Genomic DNA, 13,952 nt, shown 5'->3' with positions numbered 1-13,952 from the left:
ATCCGGGTATTCACTGAATTTATAGACTCTGAGTCGGTCACTTGGAATAAACATGTTTACTGTTTGGTATGTAATCATTTTACATTAAGATGTCAATATATTTAGATTTTGTTAACAGTTTTCTAGTTACGATATAGCTATTTGCAAGGTAGTCCCAGAAATTTGTTGACGTCAGATTTTTGTTTTCCTGTACAAAAATAATATTTTGCTTAAATTACGTTAGTATAGTATACCGATATAGAGATAACCTAAGTATCTTAAATAGGACAAACCTTGCGAGATATTATTGAGTTTTCAGCTGTAAATATCCTTATTAGCAAGGATATTCAAATGATGGGATAGTGTATTCCAAATCAATGTAGTTTTCTAGCGCGTTAATTTTTGACATCATGTACTTTTCGAAAAGGTTATTTAAAACTAGCTTCACCAATTTTGAAGTTAATTTTTGAGATATTTGTATTTAACTTAATTTTGATCAGCTTTTATGACCTTACAAGGTTTTAGTTTTTGAAAAATATTTATAATCCCCACGTTTCGAAAATCAAGGTTAAAGGTACTATGTACTGAAGTGATTTATTACAAAAATGCATTATTATTTGCTGACACGGAGACTAAACAGCATTGTCATATAATGGGGTCGTTATTTCAAAATCGTGGAATGTTGAATTAAATATATTGTATTATTTTGGTAACTTTTTATCTCTAGGGTGATGAAACAGCTTACATATTAATATAGTTACTAGACAATTGACAACAATATATGATTTTTTTGTAAGTTTTATTTCATCTTTCCAGTGCGTTTCTTGTCTCACATAGTGCTGACATCTACCGTCAGCTACTTCAGTAAACAGATATTTTTAAAAATATGAATTTGATTTTAAGAATATGATTATTATCCTGTATCGAAAGAGATATATTTTAGTATACAAGCTAATTTTATGTCACTTGCCTAAACTGATTCACAGTCTCCAAAAACGTTTATTCGTAACTACCGTCATATTTCATTGGCTCAAGTCCTCTTTTTCCACCCCAAGCATTAAAATCTTTCTTGTTATACTTGTAGTCCAGCTTTCTCTTTCCACCCCAAGGAACGAAATCTCTCTTTCCACCCCAAGCGGCAAACTGACGTTTTTGAGGTTCAAAATCGTCAGCATTCCTCTTTCCACCCCAAGCGGCAAACTGACGTTTCTGAATGTCTTTGTCTTCAGTATCCCTTTTTCCACCCCAAGATACAAACTGACGTTTCTGAGGATCATTGCCACTCTTCGTTATTCCAGGAACTTGAAAATGTTGTCTGTAAAGATACCAGGAACCATCATCCAGAGTATTTGGAGAAATACGTAAAAGAAATATCTTATCTTCACCATTGTCATCCATCATGGACTCCCATAAGTCATCCTGTTCCAAGTTTTTCGTGAAGAACTCAGAAGGCGAAACGGCAGCGTGACTTTCCAAAGGTAAGTGTTTCAAGTGTTCTTTATGAGAAACGGTAAGATATTCATTGGGAGATCGTGTTGAGACTTCGATCACGCCTCCACGTGTTATTCCAATCAACCAAATCTCAAAAGCAGCGCTAAAGTGCAATGGTTCGTCATCTATATTTAGAAACAAGAATAAGTTATGAGATGGTAACTAATGTGCAAACAAAGACGTTTATGAAGGGCGACTGAGTAATACAGTATTTTAAAAGCGTGACATGGCTATAAATTGTGGCATTAGAATAGGTAGAGAGTTGAAACCACAACATTTTAGAACAGTAACAACGAGACACAGAGAGTTGGGTAAACTGATCATTTTCCAGTTATTGTTAAGAAAGTAAATATTGTATAAATAATAATGTTAGATAATGCTCTCCTTTCTTATCAGTAAAATTCCCAATGATCTCATTAGATGCTAATCGCAAGCCGTGATTTGTGTAGATAATCATTGAGTCATTTAACTTATTAATTACTTGTGTCTTTAAATTAAAAGAGAAAAGTCTAAAAGTGAAGACGTGGCCCAGTTGCCGGTGTTTATTATTTATTTTCTTGGGAAAGAAATGATAGAGTAAATAGCGCATGTGCACCGTTAGACAGTTTCCAGTTTTCATACAAAAAATTACAATAATCGAACGAGCCAATTGTGAGAGCAAAAAACATAGAAAAAAATTTAAATATGCCCTATTTTAAGGGATTTTTCTTATCTCCGTTTTGGAACAAAAATCCTAAAATAAAATAACTTAAAAATCGTCTGCTAATTTCCAGTTACCATAAGACACACTGACACACGCACACATGTAGCAATTATCTTTATAGTAAGATACGTTCTGTTAGGTATGTGAATAGTAACTATATCTTTTGTATTTAAATGTCAGTTTGTGCATTTTTGGTGCATCTAATGTAATGAGTGATGACATCTTCACGCGTTAACACGCTTCCTATACTTCAGATTTTCATGCTATCATAGGCCCGGCATGGCCAAGTGTGTTAAGGCGTGCGACTTGTAATCTGAGGGTCGCGGGTTCGCATCCCCGTCGCTCCAAACATGCTCGCCCTTTCAGCCGTGGGGGCGTTATAATGTGACGTTCAACCCCACTATTCGTTGGTAAAAAAGTAGCCCAAGAGTTGGCGGTGGGTGGTGATGACTAGCTGCCTTCCCTCTAGTCTTACACTGCTAAATAAGGGACTGCTAGCACAGATAGCCCTCGAGTAGCTTTGTGCGAAATTCAGAAACAAACAAAACAAAACAAACATGCTATCATTTTACAAAACGATCCCCATCTTTAAGGTTTACATGCTTGACACATTTCCTAACACGTTCATCACAGTGAAAACAGGTTTACAGGGGAACGAGTTTGAATTTTGGTTTAAATAAACCTGATTATTATTTCCACACAGTTTAGTGTGTGCGTGTGTCGTAAGTTTCTAGGAAGACGTAAAGTGGTGTTTTAACTTTTATACACAACGTAGAACTACAGATAACTTACTTAGCTTGCTTACATCACTATTTGCAGCAGTTGTTGTTTGTAATTGAGCACAATGCTACACAATGGGCTATCTGTGCTCTGCCCACAACAGGTATCGAAGTTGCCCGGCATAGTCAGGTGGTTAGAGCACGCGACTCGTAATCTGAGTGTCGTGGGTTCGAATCCTCGTCGCACCAAACATGCTTACCCTTTCAGCCGTGGGGACGTTATGATGTAACGGTCAATCCCACTATTCGTTGGTAAAAGAGTTGGCGGTGAGTGGTGGTGATTAGCTTACTTCCCTCTAGTCTTATCCTGTCAAGTTAGGGACGGCTAGTGCAGATAGTCCTCGTGTAGCTTTGCGCGAAATCCAAAATCAAACAAACAGGTATCGAAGCCCAGTTTTTAGCATTGTAAGTCAGCAGACATAACGCTGTGCCATTGGGGGGCATTTGCCGGAGTTATATTTGTTATGACTTCTAAATGCTTTTGTTTAGATTTCACATTGTTATTATTTATTCCAGATTCCCCATTTGCAAATGTATACACGCATACAAGTTGATAGATATGCGCATGCTCAACAAATTACATGGAATCATTCCTTGGTTCAATGGAACTTGGCCTGGCGTTTTATTAATTAATGGATCATGAAAATAGGCTACCTGAGCTCTCTAAACCGCGGGGAATCGAATCTTGAATCTCAACGTTGCAAGTCTGTAAACTTACCGTTGTCCGACCGGGATGGACAATAGATATAGGAATTTGTCTCAGTTTTATCGCTTCATCGCTTTGAGGAAGTACATGAGTAGATTTGTATGTTATGAGTAAGTCGGCGATTTCAATGTTATATTACAGAACATACAGTGTGATTACAATATGTGCAAGGTAACATAAATTATACACTACAATAAATAAGTTGGACTGTTATAAAAGAGTAATAGTATTAGTTAACAATTAGTAACCAATTTCTCCGACAGATGTTAAGTTTTCAAATAAAAATAAAATGTTTCTAAAATTAGTTTTTGAGCTCTCTGATACCACGGTTATTTTCGTCATTTACCCAACTATTTGTAAATACCTGTCTTTAAATCATTCCTTCGTTTTTGAATTTCGCGCAAAGCTACTCGAGGGCTATCTGCGCTAGTCGCCCCTAATTTAGCAGTGTAAGACTAAAGGGAAGGCAGCTAGTCATCACCACCCACCGCCAACCCTTGGGCTACTCTTTTAGTAATGAATAGTTGGCTTGACCGTCACATTATAACGCCCCTACGGCTGAAAGGGCAAGCATGTTTGGTGCAATGGGGATTCGAACCCGCGACCCTCAGATTAAGAGTCGCACGCCTGAACCCACTTGGCCATGCCGGGCCTCTGTCTTTAAATTTACATATACATATGTGTGTATATGTAGAGTGTACAAATAGTTAAGTTTAATTATGTTAAGGATATACATAGAGATTTTATAGATGGTTGGGTCAATCGTATGTCTATATACACACCCACACATACATATTATATGTACAAGTTATAACGTGTTAATGATATACAAATAAACTTAATAATAGATGCGTTAATTACGTGTTAATAACCTATTGTGAAAGTTCCTAAGACGCTGCTAATTGAAACTAAGTTTTTGTTAGATGTTTTATGACACCATTTTTTAACAACCACCTGCCTCCCAGTGGCTCAGCGGCATGTCTGCGGACTTATGACGCTAAAAACCGGGTTTCGATATCCGTGGTAGGCAGAATACCGATAGCCCATTGTGTAGCTTTGTGCTTAATTCAAACCGACAACAGCCACCTATAAATTATATAATAGGAAATTTAAAAGTAATTTGATATTATTATCAAAACAAAGGTTTTCGTGGCATACTGCAATTAAAACGTCGGAGGATCCATATATTTCACAAAATATTATCGAGACTTCTAATTTACAAACATGTTTACTTACTCTGTAGTTCTCGAAAATAACAGAAGTTGCCTTAACAAAACTGGACCTCCTTTGTCGTTCGTCTTCGAAATTTTTACCAAGACAACGAGGAGTTTGGGTTTGGCCTGAAAGTTATAACGTCTCTTTTATACCGTCTTTTGGCAGTCCTGACGTCAACTTGGCGGCAAGTTTCATGCTACAAGCTAATGCAGTTCAGAGGCGGACTCCTTTGATCTGTCAATTAGCTTAGACAAACCTATTACCTTTCAACACCAGTAATCAGTCGTATAATATGGTCTCTTGCAAAGATTCATTCTAGAAGAAACGTAGTTCGTATTTTGTAAACATTACACGAAAAGAATAAATGCTTTTACAGGTTTTCGCAGTCAAAATGGTCAGAGATATTTTTATTTAGTTTGATGTGTGAAGATATACCGAATGTCAAGTTATGTTCCACCATAGTGTTATGCGACGGATATCAAGTTAATGTAAACATTTACTCGCTATAATATCCATATTAGAAATGTATGAAATGCTGACGGTTCATCTTAATTAATATATCTGATGTGTTTAAAATAAACACTGACGTGAAATGAATAAACCATTCTTTACTGACATCTTTAATGGATTATGCAAATCTTAACGCGTTACTGCAATGCAGGGATGGATACAGAGGGGGGTAGTGCATTCCCCCCACTGGCCATACCAAAATTGTGTAGGTTAGTGGGAAATCAGAAATATAAAGTACTGATCATCTCAATCAGAATATTTTTGATTACGTAGACCACTTAGTGGGATTTCCCCAGGAACAAGGAGCTACTGTCTGACCAGTACTAAATTGACCTCAGACCGAGTGACTTTATAGTATTGGCTAGATCAACCCACTAAGCCGTCACTTACTTCCCCTCAGAAATGATTTGGAATAAACGAGAGTACATGGTCATATGTACTGTGGTGTTAAAGAGATCATGTTAATATGCTGTGTACGTGATTCGATATACTGCTGTAGGCCTAAGTGCTGTATGTTTACTTGTAACATGTTATTTAGGAATACATGAAAGTTCATTGTAACTTGTACAATGTTGTGTGATTCAGTATAGTGCTGTATGATTACTTGTAACATGCACTATGTTGTGTGATTCAGTATAGTGCTGTATGATTACTTGTAACATGCACTATGTTGTGTGATTCTGTATAGTGCTGTATGATTACTTGTAACATGTACTATGTTGTGTGATTCAGTATAGTGCTGTATGATTACTTGCAACATGCACTATGTTGTGTGATTCAGTATAGTGCTGTATGATTACTTGTAACATGTACTATGTTGTGTCATTCAGTATAGTGCTGTACGATTACTTGTAACATGTACTATGTTGTGTGATTCAGTAAAGTGCTGTAAGGTTACTTGTAACATGTACTATGTTGTGTGATTCAGTATAGTGCTGTATGATTACTTGTAACATGTACTATGTTGTGTGATTCAGTATAGTGCTGTATGGTTACTTGTAACATGCACTATGTTGTGTGATTCAGTATAGTGCTGTATGATTACTTGTAACATGTACTATGTTGTGTGATTCAGTATAGTGCTGTACGATTACTTGTAACTTGTACAATGTTGTGTGATTCAGTATAGTGCTGTATGATTACTTGTAACATGTACTATGTTGTGTGATTCAGTATAGTGCTGTATGGTTACTTGTAACATGTACTATGTTGTGTGATTCAGTATAGTGCTGTATGGTTACTTGTAACATGCACTATGTTGTGTGATTCAGTATAGTGCTGTATGGTTACTTGTAACATGTACTATGTTGTGTGATTCAGTATAGTGCTGTATGGTTACTTGTAACATGCACTATGTTGTGTGATTCAGTATAGTGCTGTACGATTACTTGTAACATGTACTATGTTGTGTGATTCAGTATAGTGCTGTACGATTACTTGTAACATGTACTATGTTGTGTGATTCAGTATAGTGCTGTATGGTTACTTGTAACATGCACTATGTTGTGTGATTCAGTATAGTGCTGTATAATTACTTGTAACATGTACTATGTTGTGTGATTCAGTATAGTGCTGTATGGTTACTTGTAACATGTACTATGTTGTGTGATTCAGTATAGTGCTGTATGGTTACTTGTAACATGTACAATGTTGTGTGATTCAGTATAGTGCTGTGTGGTTACTTGTAACATGCACTATGTTGTGTGATTCAGTATAGTGCTGTATGATTACTTGTAACATGTACTATGTTGTGTGATTCAGTATAGTGCTGTATGGTTACTTGTAACATGCACTATGTTGTGTGATTCAGTATAGTGCTGTACGATTACTTGTAACATGTACAATGTTGTGTGATTCAGTATAGTGCTGTGTGGTTACTTGTAACATGCACTATGTTGTGTGATTCAGTATAGTGCTGTATGATTACTTGTAACATGCACTATGTTGTGTGATTCAGTATAGTGCTGTATGATTACTTGTAACATGCACTATGTTGTGTGATTCAGTATAGTGCTGTGTGGTTACTTGTAACATGCACTATGTTGTGTGATTCAGTATAGTGCTGTATGATTACTTGTAACATGTACTATGTTGTGTGATTCAGTATAGTGCTGTGTGGTTACTTGTAACATGTACTATGTTGTGTGATTCAGTATAGTGCTGTATGATTACTTGTAACATGCACTATGTTGTGTGATTCAGTATAGTGCTGTATGGTTACTTGTAACATGCACTATGTTGTGTGATTCAGTATAGTGCTGTATGATTACTTGTAACATGTACTATGTTGTGTGATTCAGTATAGTGCTGTGTGGTTACTTGTAACATGCACTATGTTGTGTGATTCAATATAGTGCTGTATGGTTACTTGTAACTTGATATTTTAGAATAAAATCAATAAATGACAGTTCATAGTCATGTATGTTTCTTTTCTTTGTTTCTAAACAAATTCCATGACATTTATGTTGCAGTAACAAGGAAAAGTTTACTTGGGGTCGGATTTAAGTCACTGTTTCTTAGGCGATCATACCCCCCTCCCTACCAAAATATCCTGTATCCACCCCTGCTGTAATGTATTTTATGTGATTATTTCTATGCTATTCGAGACATTTTCTCAAAATATTAAAACGTTTTAAATGAAAGAATATGGCATTTTGGTTGTATAAAACAATAACAGCCGTTTTAAATACAATGTATGCTGTTCAAATACAGCTGTAGTTATAATACAGCCTTTTAGCTACTAAACACCTCAGTTTCATTGTTAAATGTGCTAATGTTATCGAGTACGTTTGTTTCGTTTCAGCACAAGCTACACAGTGGTCTGGGTGAGCTTTAGGGATCGAACCTCGAAATTAAATGTTATAACTCATCAGGTACGTACTCAGAGAAATTTGCCTTAGAACACTGGCTTCATCAAATTAGACACTTAAGAAAGTCTGGCCTGTATGTTTTATAGTAATGTTGTGGAAATTTTTTAGCATATTGGCAAAAATCAAAGCTACCTTTAAAACGGAACTTCAGAGAGCCACCAGACCGACCATTATTAAGTCAGCTGAACCATAAAGGCAAAATAAACAAACTTGATAAAGACTGCGAAGACCATAGATAGGTGATAATAACATTAATAATTATTAATACAGTAATAAAAGCGTTAGAGGTTATATTATTCTCTAAGATGAACCGAATTTGTAAAGCTTCTTTTCAAACAGATCGTCAGCTCTGCCTTTGGATATCAGCTTTACCACTTTATTTATATCTAGGTTTTAACACGTTTATGTTTGCAACACAAGTGTAAGAAGAGCTTTCTCGTTTCGCACCCTGAAACGGAATGCGTTTCATGTGTTTCATTTATCCTAGGATTAGTACGAAATCAAGAACAGTAGATTGATTCACAAACGTGATAATTATTAATAATTGTTGCTAGAAAATAAATCATTTAGTGTTAAACAAATCCTTATCGTAATCACCGCTAGAAACCGGGTTGCGATACCAGTGGTGGGCAGAACACAAATAGCCTCTGTGTAGCTTTGTGCTTAATTCCAAACAAACAAATGTTATCGTAATTGTGATTTTTTTTTTCAGAATTTAAATAGTGTGTCTGATTTGTTGTTAGAAAATAACAACTGGGCTACCCACTCTTTTTTTACTGATTGGGAATCGAATCCCTCTCATCGAACACGCCCTTTCAGCAGTGGGGGCGTTATAATTTGATAGTTAAACCCACTATCCGTTGGTAAAAAGAGTACTCCAAGAGTTGACGGTGGATAGTGTTGACTAGCTGCCCACCCTTTAATTTCTCACAACTGAATTTGGAATAGGTAGCGTAGTTAATCCCCGAGTAGTTTTGCTCGATGTTCAACACAAACCGAACAAATTAATTTAATTGTTCATTGCACAACACTATACAAACCGAATGTTTTACAAGTATACTATTACAAAATACTTAACTTCACTTCTGTATGAAATAATTAAACTCGATATTTTTGTGTGGGTTTAACTAGGCCCAGAATGTGGACTAAACTGATAAGTATAAATAACGATTTTGAGTTGTTGAGTAACCTGGGAAATGAAACAGACAGATGGCGCCTTACGTCATGCCCACACTGGTGCTTTCATTGTCAACTGGGATTCGACATCGAATGTTTGTACCGAAGACAGGTTGTCTGCTTTACCACCAGCACCCATGTCAGGTGGTTATTATATGATTTGATGATGCCACTTTAAAAAATCTGTCGTAATTCACGTGCATCTGCTCAGTGACTCAACCTATGTAGTTTTGCGCTCTTGCTGCCATCTGTGGTCAAAAAGTAGTAGTGGGATTATGACGTTTATATGCAAAAACGGCTCGTTTGGGTTGATAAAATATTTTACATAGAAGAGCGAACAACGTTTAGACCTTCTATGCAAAATATTTTCTCAACCCAAACGAGCCGTTTTTGCATATAAATTTCTCAACAAGTGGGTTTCTCGACATCACTGGGATTATGACGTATTCCATTTCATTTTATCGTTTCCTTCCTACTCGTTTCAATAGATGTCAGCACAAACACCATATGCGATCTCTTCCTAAACTACTCGTATTAAGTGCATTTAATTTTCTCGTACTGATTCGCATATTAATGCTGATAATTGTGTTGTGAAGCACAATCAGAATATGTGTAATAAGTATAGTCTAAAAGGACAATAGCTAATAGATTTAACGATATATGCTTGAAACTATTAATTATGTTTGAACATCGTGGCTTCTTATAGTGCGACTGAATGTAAAGGGTTCTAATAATAGTTCTAAAACTAATTTATTTCTAAAAACTAAAACAGAACGACAATAACGAACTTGCTAAATGTATTTACATTGCGTTTCTTATTTACGTAGTACATATAAATGCTTTTTGCATTAGCTGTCCATTTATCTGTTTCTTCAAATTTATTTAGAAATAGTTCGTAAGTGAAAACAAAGAATAAATGGAACAGAAGATATATGGGGCAACTTGTGTTATACTCCATATGGATTATCATATTCTAATAGCCATAATGAACATATTAAGTTTGCAGTTTTTTCTGTGTTATTTGATTACAGTTTAGTGGAGAAGACAATAATTAGAGAAATTAATTACAAAATAGTTTTCATATAAAAACTAAACGAATTATCATTAGTTTATCAGTGGTTGGGCAATATTTTGGTACAAAGATTTGGTTTCATTGAGTTCATCCTTAAGAAGAAATAGATACATCTCTCTAAAACGATCAGCTTACAATCATTTTAACACAGAAGAAAGAATATCTAACTCCTGAGATCAGCCAGAGTCTTAGAACACTTCCTGTTTAAAGAAGGTCTAACTCCTGAGATCAGCCAGAGTCTTAGAACACTTACTGTTTAAAGAAGGTCTAATTTCTGAGATCAGCCAGAGTCTTAGAACATTTACTGTTTAAAGAAGATCTAACTCCTGAGATTAGCCAGAGTCTTAGAACACTTACTGTTTAAAGAAGGGAAGGCAGCTAGTCATCACCACCCACCGCCAAATGTTGGACTACTCTTTTACCAACGAAGAGTGGGATTGATCGTAAGATTATAACGCTCCACGGGTGAAAGGGCGAGCATGTTTGGTGTGACGAAAATTTGAACCAGGGACCCTCAAATTACAAGTCGAGTGCCCTAACCACCTGGCCATGCTGGGCCCCATATTTATGAACAAGAATTATGTCAATTGTAATGTGATGAAATAATTTTAGAAATTAAAAGGAAGGGTTAATCTTGCCCTATATAGCTGCCAAGATTTTAATATTTTCTATAAATAATCTTTTATCTTGTTAATAAACATATTAATAAAGTTAATAATTTATGAAATAAAACCAAGGATAAAATTAATACAATGGAAGAACAGGCATTTATAAAATAAAATAAGTTTGTGGAACTCAAATAACTGAAACTAAAAGGAATATAAAATACAGAGTACATTATTACAAGTGAATTGTTATAAACATAAAAAAAAAATTATTCACGATAACGAGAAAAAAAACAGGATCAGCTGAGGTGCTAACAACAAAAAGGACGCCAACACGAAGATCCATCAACCAACCTCGTAATTAACAGATCCAATCGACAATTAAGTACTCTGAAATGACACCAAGTAGTATTCTATCTGTAGAAATACAAGTCTGGCTGGAAGACTTAGCGAGAAGACTAGTGATTCATTCTACACAAACCGAGAACACCAGCAAAACAACGGGAAACATCCACCAGAAAGAAGACAACTTTGACAGTAAATCAATGAATGACCAACAACCTGTCTTTCCAAGTGGAGCCGAAAACATTTATTTCCCCGAAGAACCTCAAAACAGTATTTTAATAAACATTTTCAAATAATTCTTACACGAAACCATTAACATAACTTTTATTCATAGAAAAGGAAGGTAAAAATCTTAGACAGAAATGTAATAATTCTATAAGCAACCGAAAGCGGGACAACACCATCAAAATTCTGAAAGCAGAATAAGGCAATGCCATAGTTATAATGAACACAAATGAATACGTCCAAAGAAATGAATAACATCATATTAAATACAAACAAATTCAACAAAAATACACAAAACCGATCAAACAAAATGAAAAAAAAACAACAACGACACAATCTCAGAAAACTTTTATTATTACCTATGCAAGACCGACTCACGGACACTACAACTATACGGCACCCCCCAAACCTCACAAACCCGATTGTCCACTAAAATCCACAATGCCGACCTATGAATCATTCAGTTACAATCTCGGTAGACACATAGCGTGGGTGGTGTTTTCTAAATACGCAACATCAGATTCTTTTTCAAAGATTCTTTTAACTTTAAATGTATTATTAATCAAGTAAACCATAAAGCCAAACTAATTATTGGCTTGTTTTGATATTGTCTTCCTCTTCACAGACGTACCAACTACCGAAGTCTGTAAGATAGCTTTAGAACTTTATATCCAAGATCTTAATCCATTAATACACACCCCCAGCAACTAATTATCAACCCTTATAAAATTCATACCTCTAATACTAACTTTATGTTCAATGACCAAAATTACTTACAAATAAATGGCCTAAGTGTAGGGTATCCCATGCTACCAGTTCTAGCCAACATGTTCATGACAGAGACTGAATCTCAAGCGATTAATTCATCCTTACATCCACCACTATACTGGTACAGGTATGTTGATGATACAATTGCTGGATTCACATCTACAGAACACATACTTAGTTTTTCAACCACGTTAACTTGATACATCTCACATTAAGTTCACCTGTGAACAGGAAAAAAAACCAACTAACCATATAGCATTTCTCAACCTCAAGATCAAAATAACTAATACACAATTCAAAACAGAAATCCACAGAAAAATCACCCGCACTTGACTATACATTCCCTGGGACTCAGGACATGAAACAAAACGAAAACTCAGTATGTTAAGAAACAAAATAAACACATACATATATATATACATACATACACTTAAATAAACACTTAATCGAGCTCACAATGGTCACAAATCATCATTTTTGGTTTGAAAATCATGATTAAACTTACTTAAAGAGAAAACTAACACCTTTTTCTGTTTAAAAGGAAATGAACAAACATTTGTTCTAAAATCTATTTCCAGCACAAGCTGGATCCCAGTGCCACAGCGGGATGTCTGCGGAGTTATACAACTAGAAACCGGGTCTCAATACCCGTGTTGGCTGTAGCACAGATAGTCTATTTTGTAACTTCACGACGAACAAATAAGTTTGTGGTATTTCATCTACAATTTTCGACTTTTACTCTGCTTAGATTATCGCTGCTGTAAACAATAATTTTTTTCTTTATTGATGTGTTGGTTTAATATATTTAATAAAATTATACGTAACGTAAACAATAAAGTAAAGCAATGGTATTCATACAATCGCTTAGAGTATGAAACAGTTATGATCCAGTTTTTACTAAATAAACAAATAAATTTACAAAAACGAAGAATAAAACCCACAGTGAAAAAAATGCAGATAAACAAATCGAAGCTAAATTATTGCAAAGTAAAGTAAATTTAAAGTTGTGTTGAAGGAAAATTTAGCTGAATATGCAGAAATGTCTAAAAGTTTGTTTCCAAAGTGATAAGCATATGGTTCTGAACGAATCGTGCATACGAGAAAGTCCACAAAAATTTGGCTAATACTAAAAACGAATGTGATGACAACTTTGTTGATAAAATGTGAGAAATGACTCGGTCGCTAAAATAAATTAAGCATCTTCTAATTTCACAAGGATATAAGAGAAATAATACTTACTGACAGTGAGACGGCATGCGAATTATATTTTTTTCCTTCCTACGGCAATATTACAGTATTTCAAAAACAGTTTAACTCGTTTGAATATTTATCTTCTCAGACTTTTTATAAAATTATGAAATAAATTGTTTGTTTTGAATTAAGCACAAAGCTACACAATGGGCTATCTGTGCGCTGCCATCCACGAATAAAATAAATAACCATACAGAAACAGGATTCCAATGTTGTCAAATTGCACGTGTTGTCCATCTTGACCTGAAACTAAAGTA

At 35.2% G+C, this 13,952-nt stretch overlaps 1 protein-coding gene across 1 annotated transcript; it reads right to left on the bottom strand.

The window, feature by feature from the left end:
• Positions 1–767: 767 nt before the first annotated feature.
• Positions 768–13,553, bottom strand: LOC143224823 (uncharacterized). Its single transcript, XM_076453165.1, has 3 exons — positions 12,454–13,553; positions 4,895–5,188; positions 768–1,595 (listed from the first exon to the last, which is right to left on the bottom strand). The coding sequence occupies exon 3, from the start codon at positions 1,378–1,380 to the stop codon at positions 979–981; it is 402 nt and encodes a 133-aa protein (XP_076309280.1). The 5' UTR covers positions 1,381–1,595; positions 4,895–5,188; positions 12,454–13,553; the 3' UTR covers positions 768–978.
• Between the last annotated feature and the right edge of the window lie 399 nt (positions 13,554–13,952).

The sequence above is a fragment of the Tachypleus tridentatus genome, chromosome 9, assembly GCF_004210375.1.
Source record: "Tachypleus tridentatus isolate NWPU-2018 chromosome 9, ASM421037v1, whole genome shotgun sequence".
Taxonomy (NCBI): domain Eukaryota; kingdom Metazoa; phylum Arthropoda; class Merostomata; order Xiphosura; family Limulidae; genus Tachypleus; species Tachypleus tridentatus.
The sequence above is the reverse complement of the archived record's forward strand: the minus strand, read 5'-3'. Positions and strand labels throughout refer to the sequence as shown.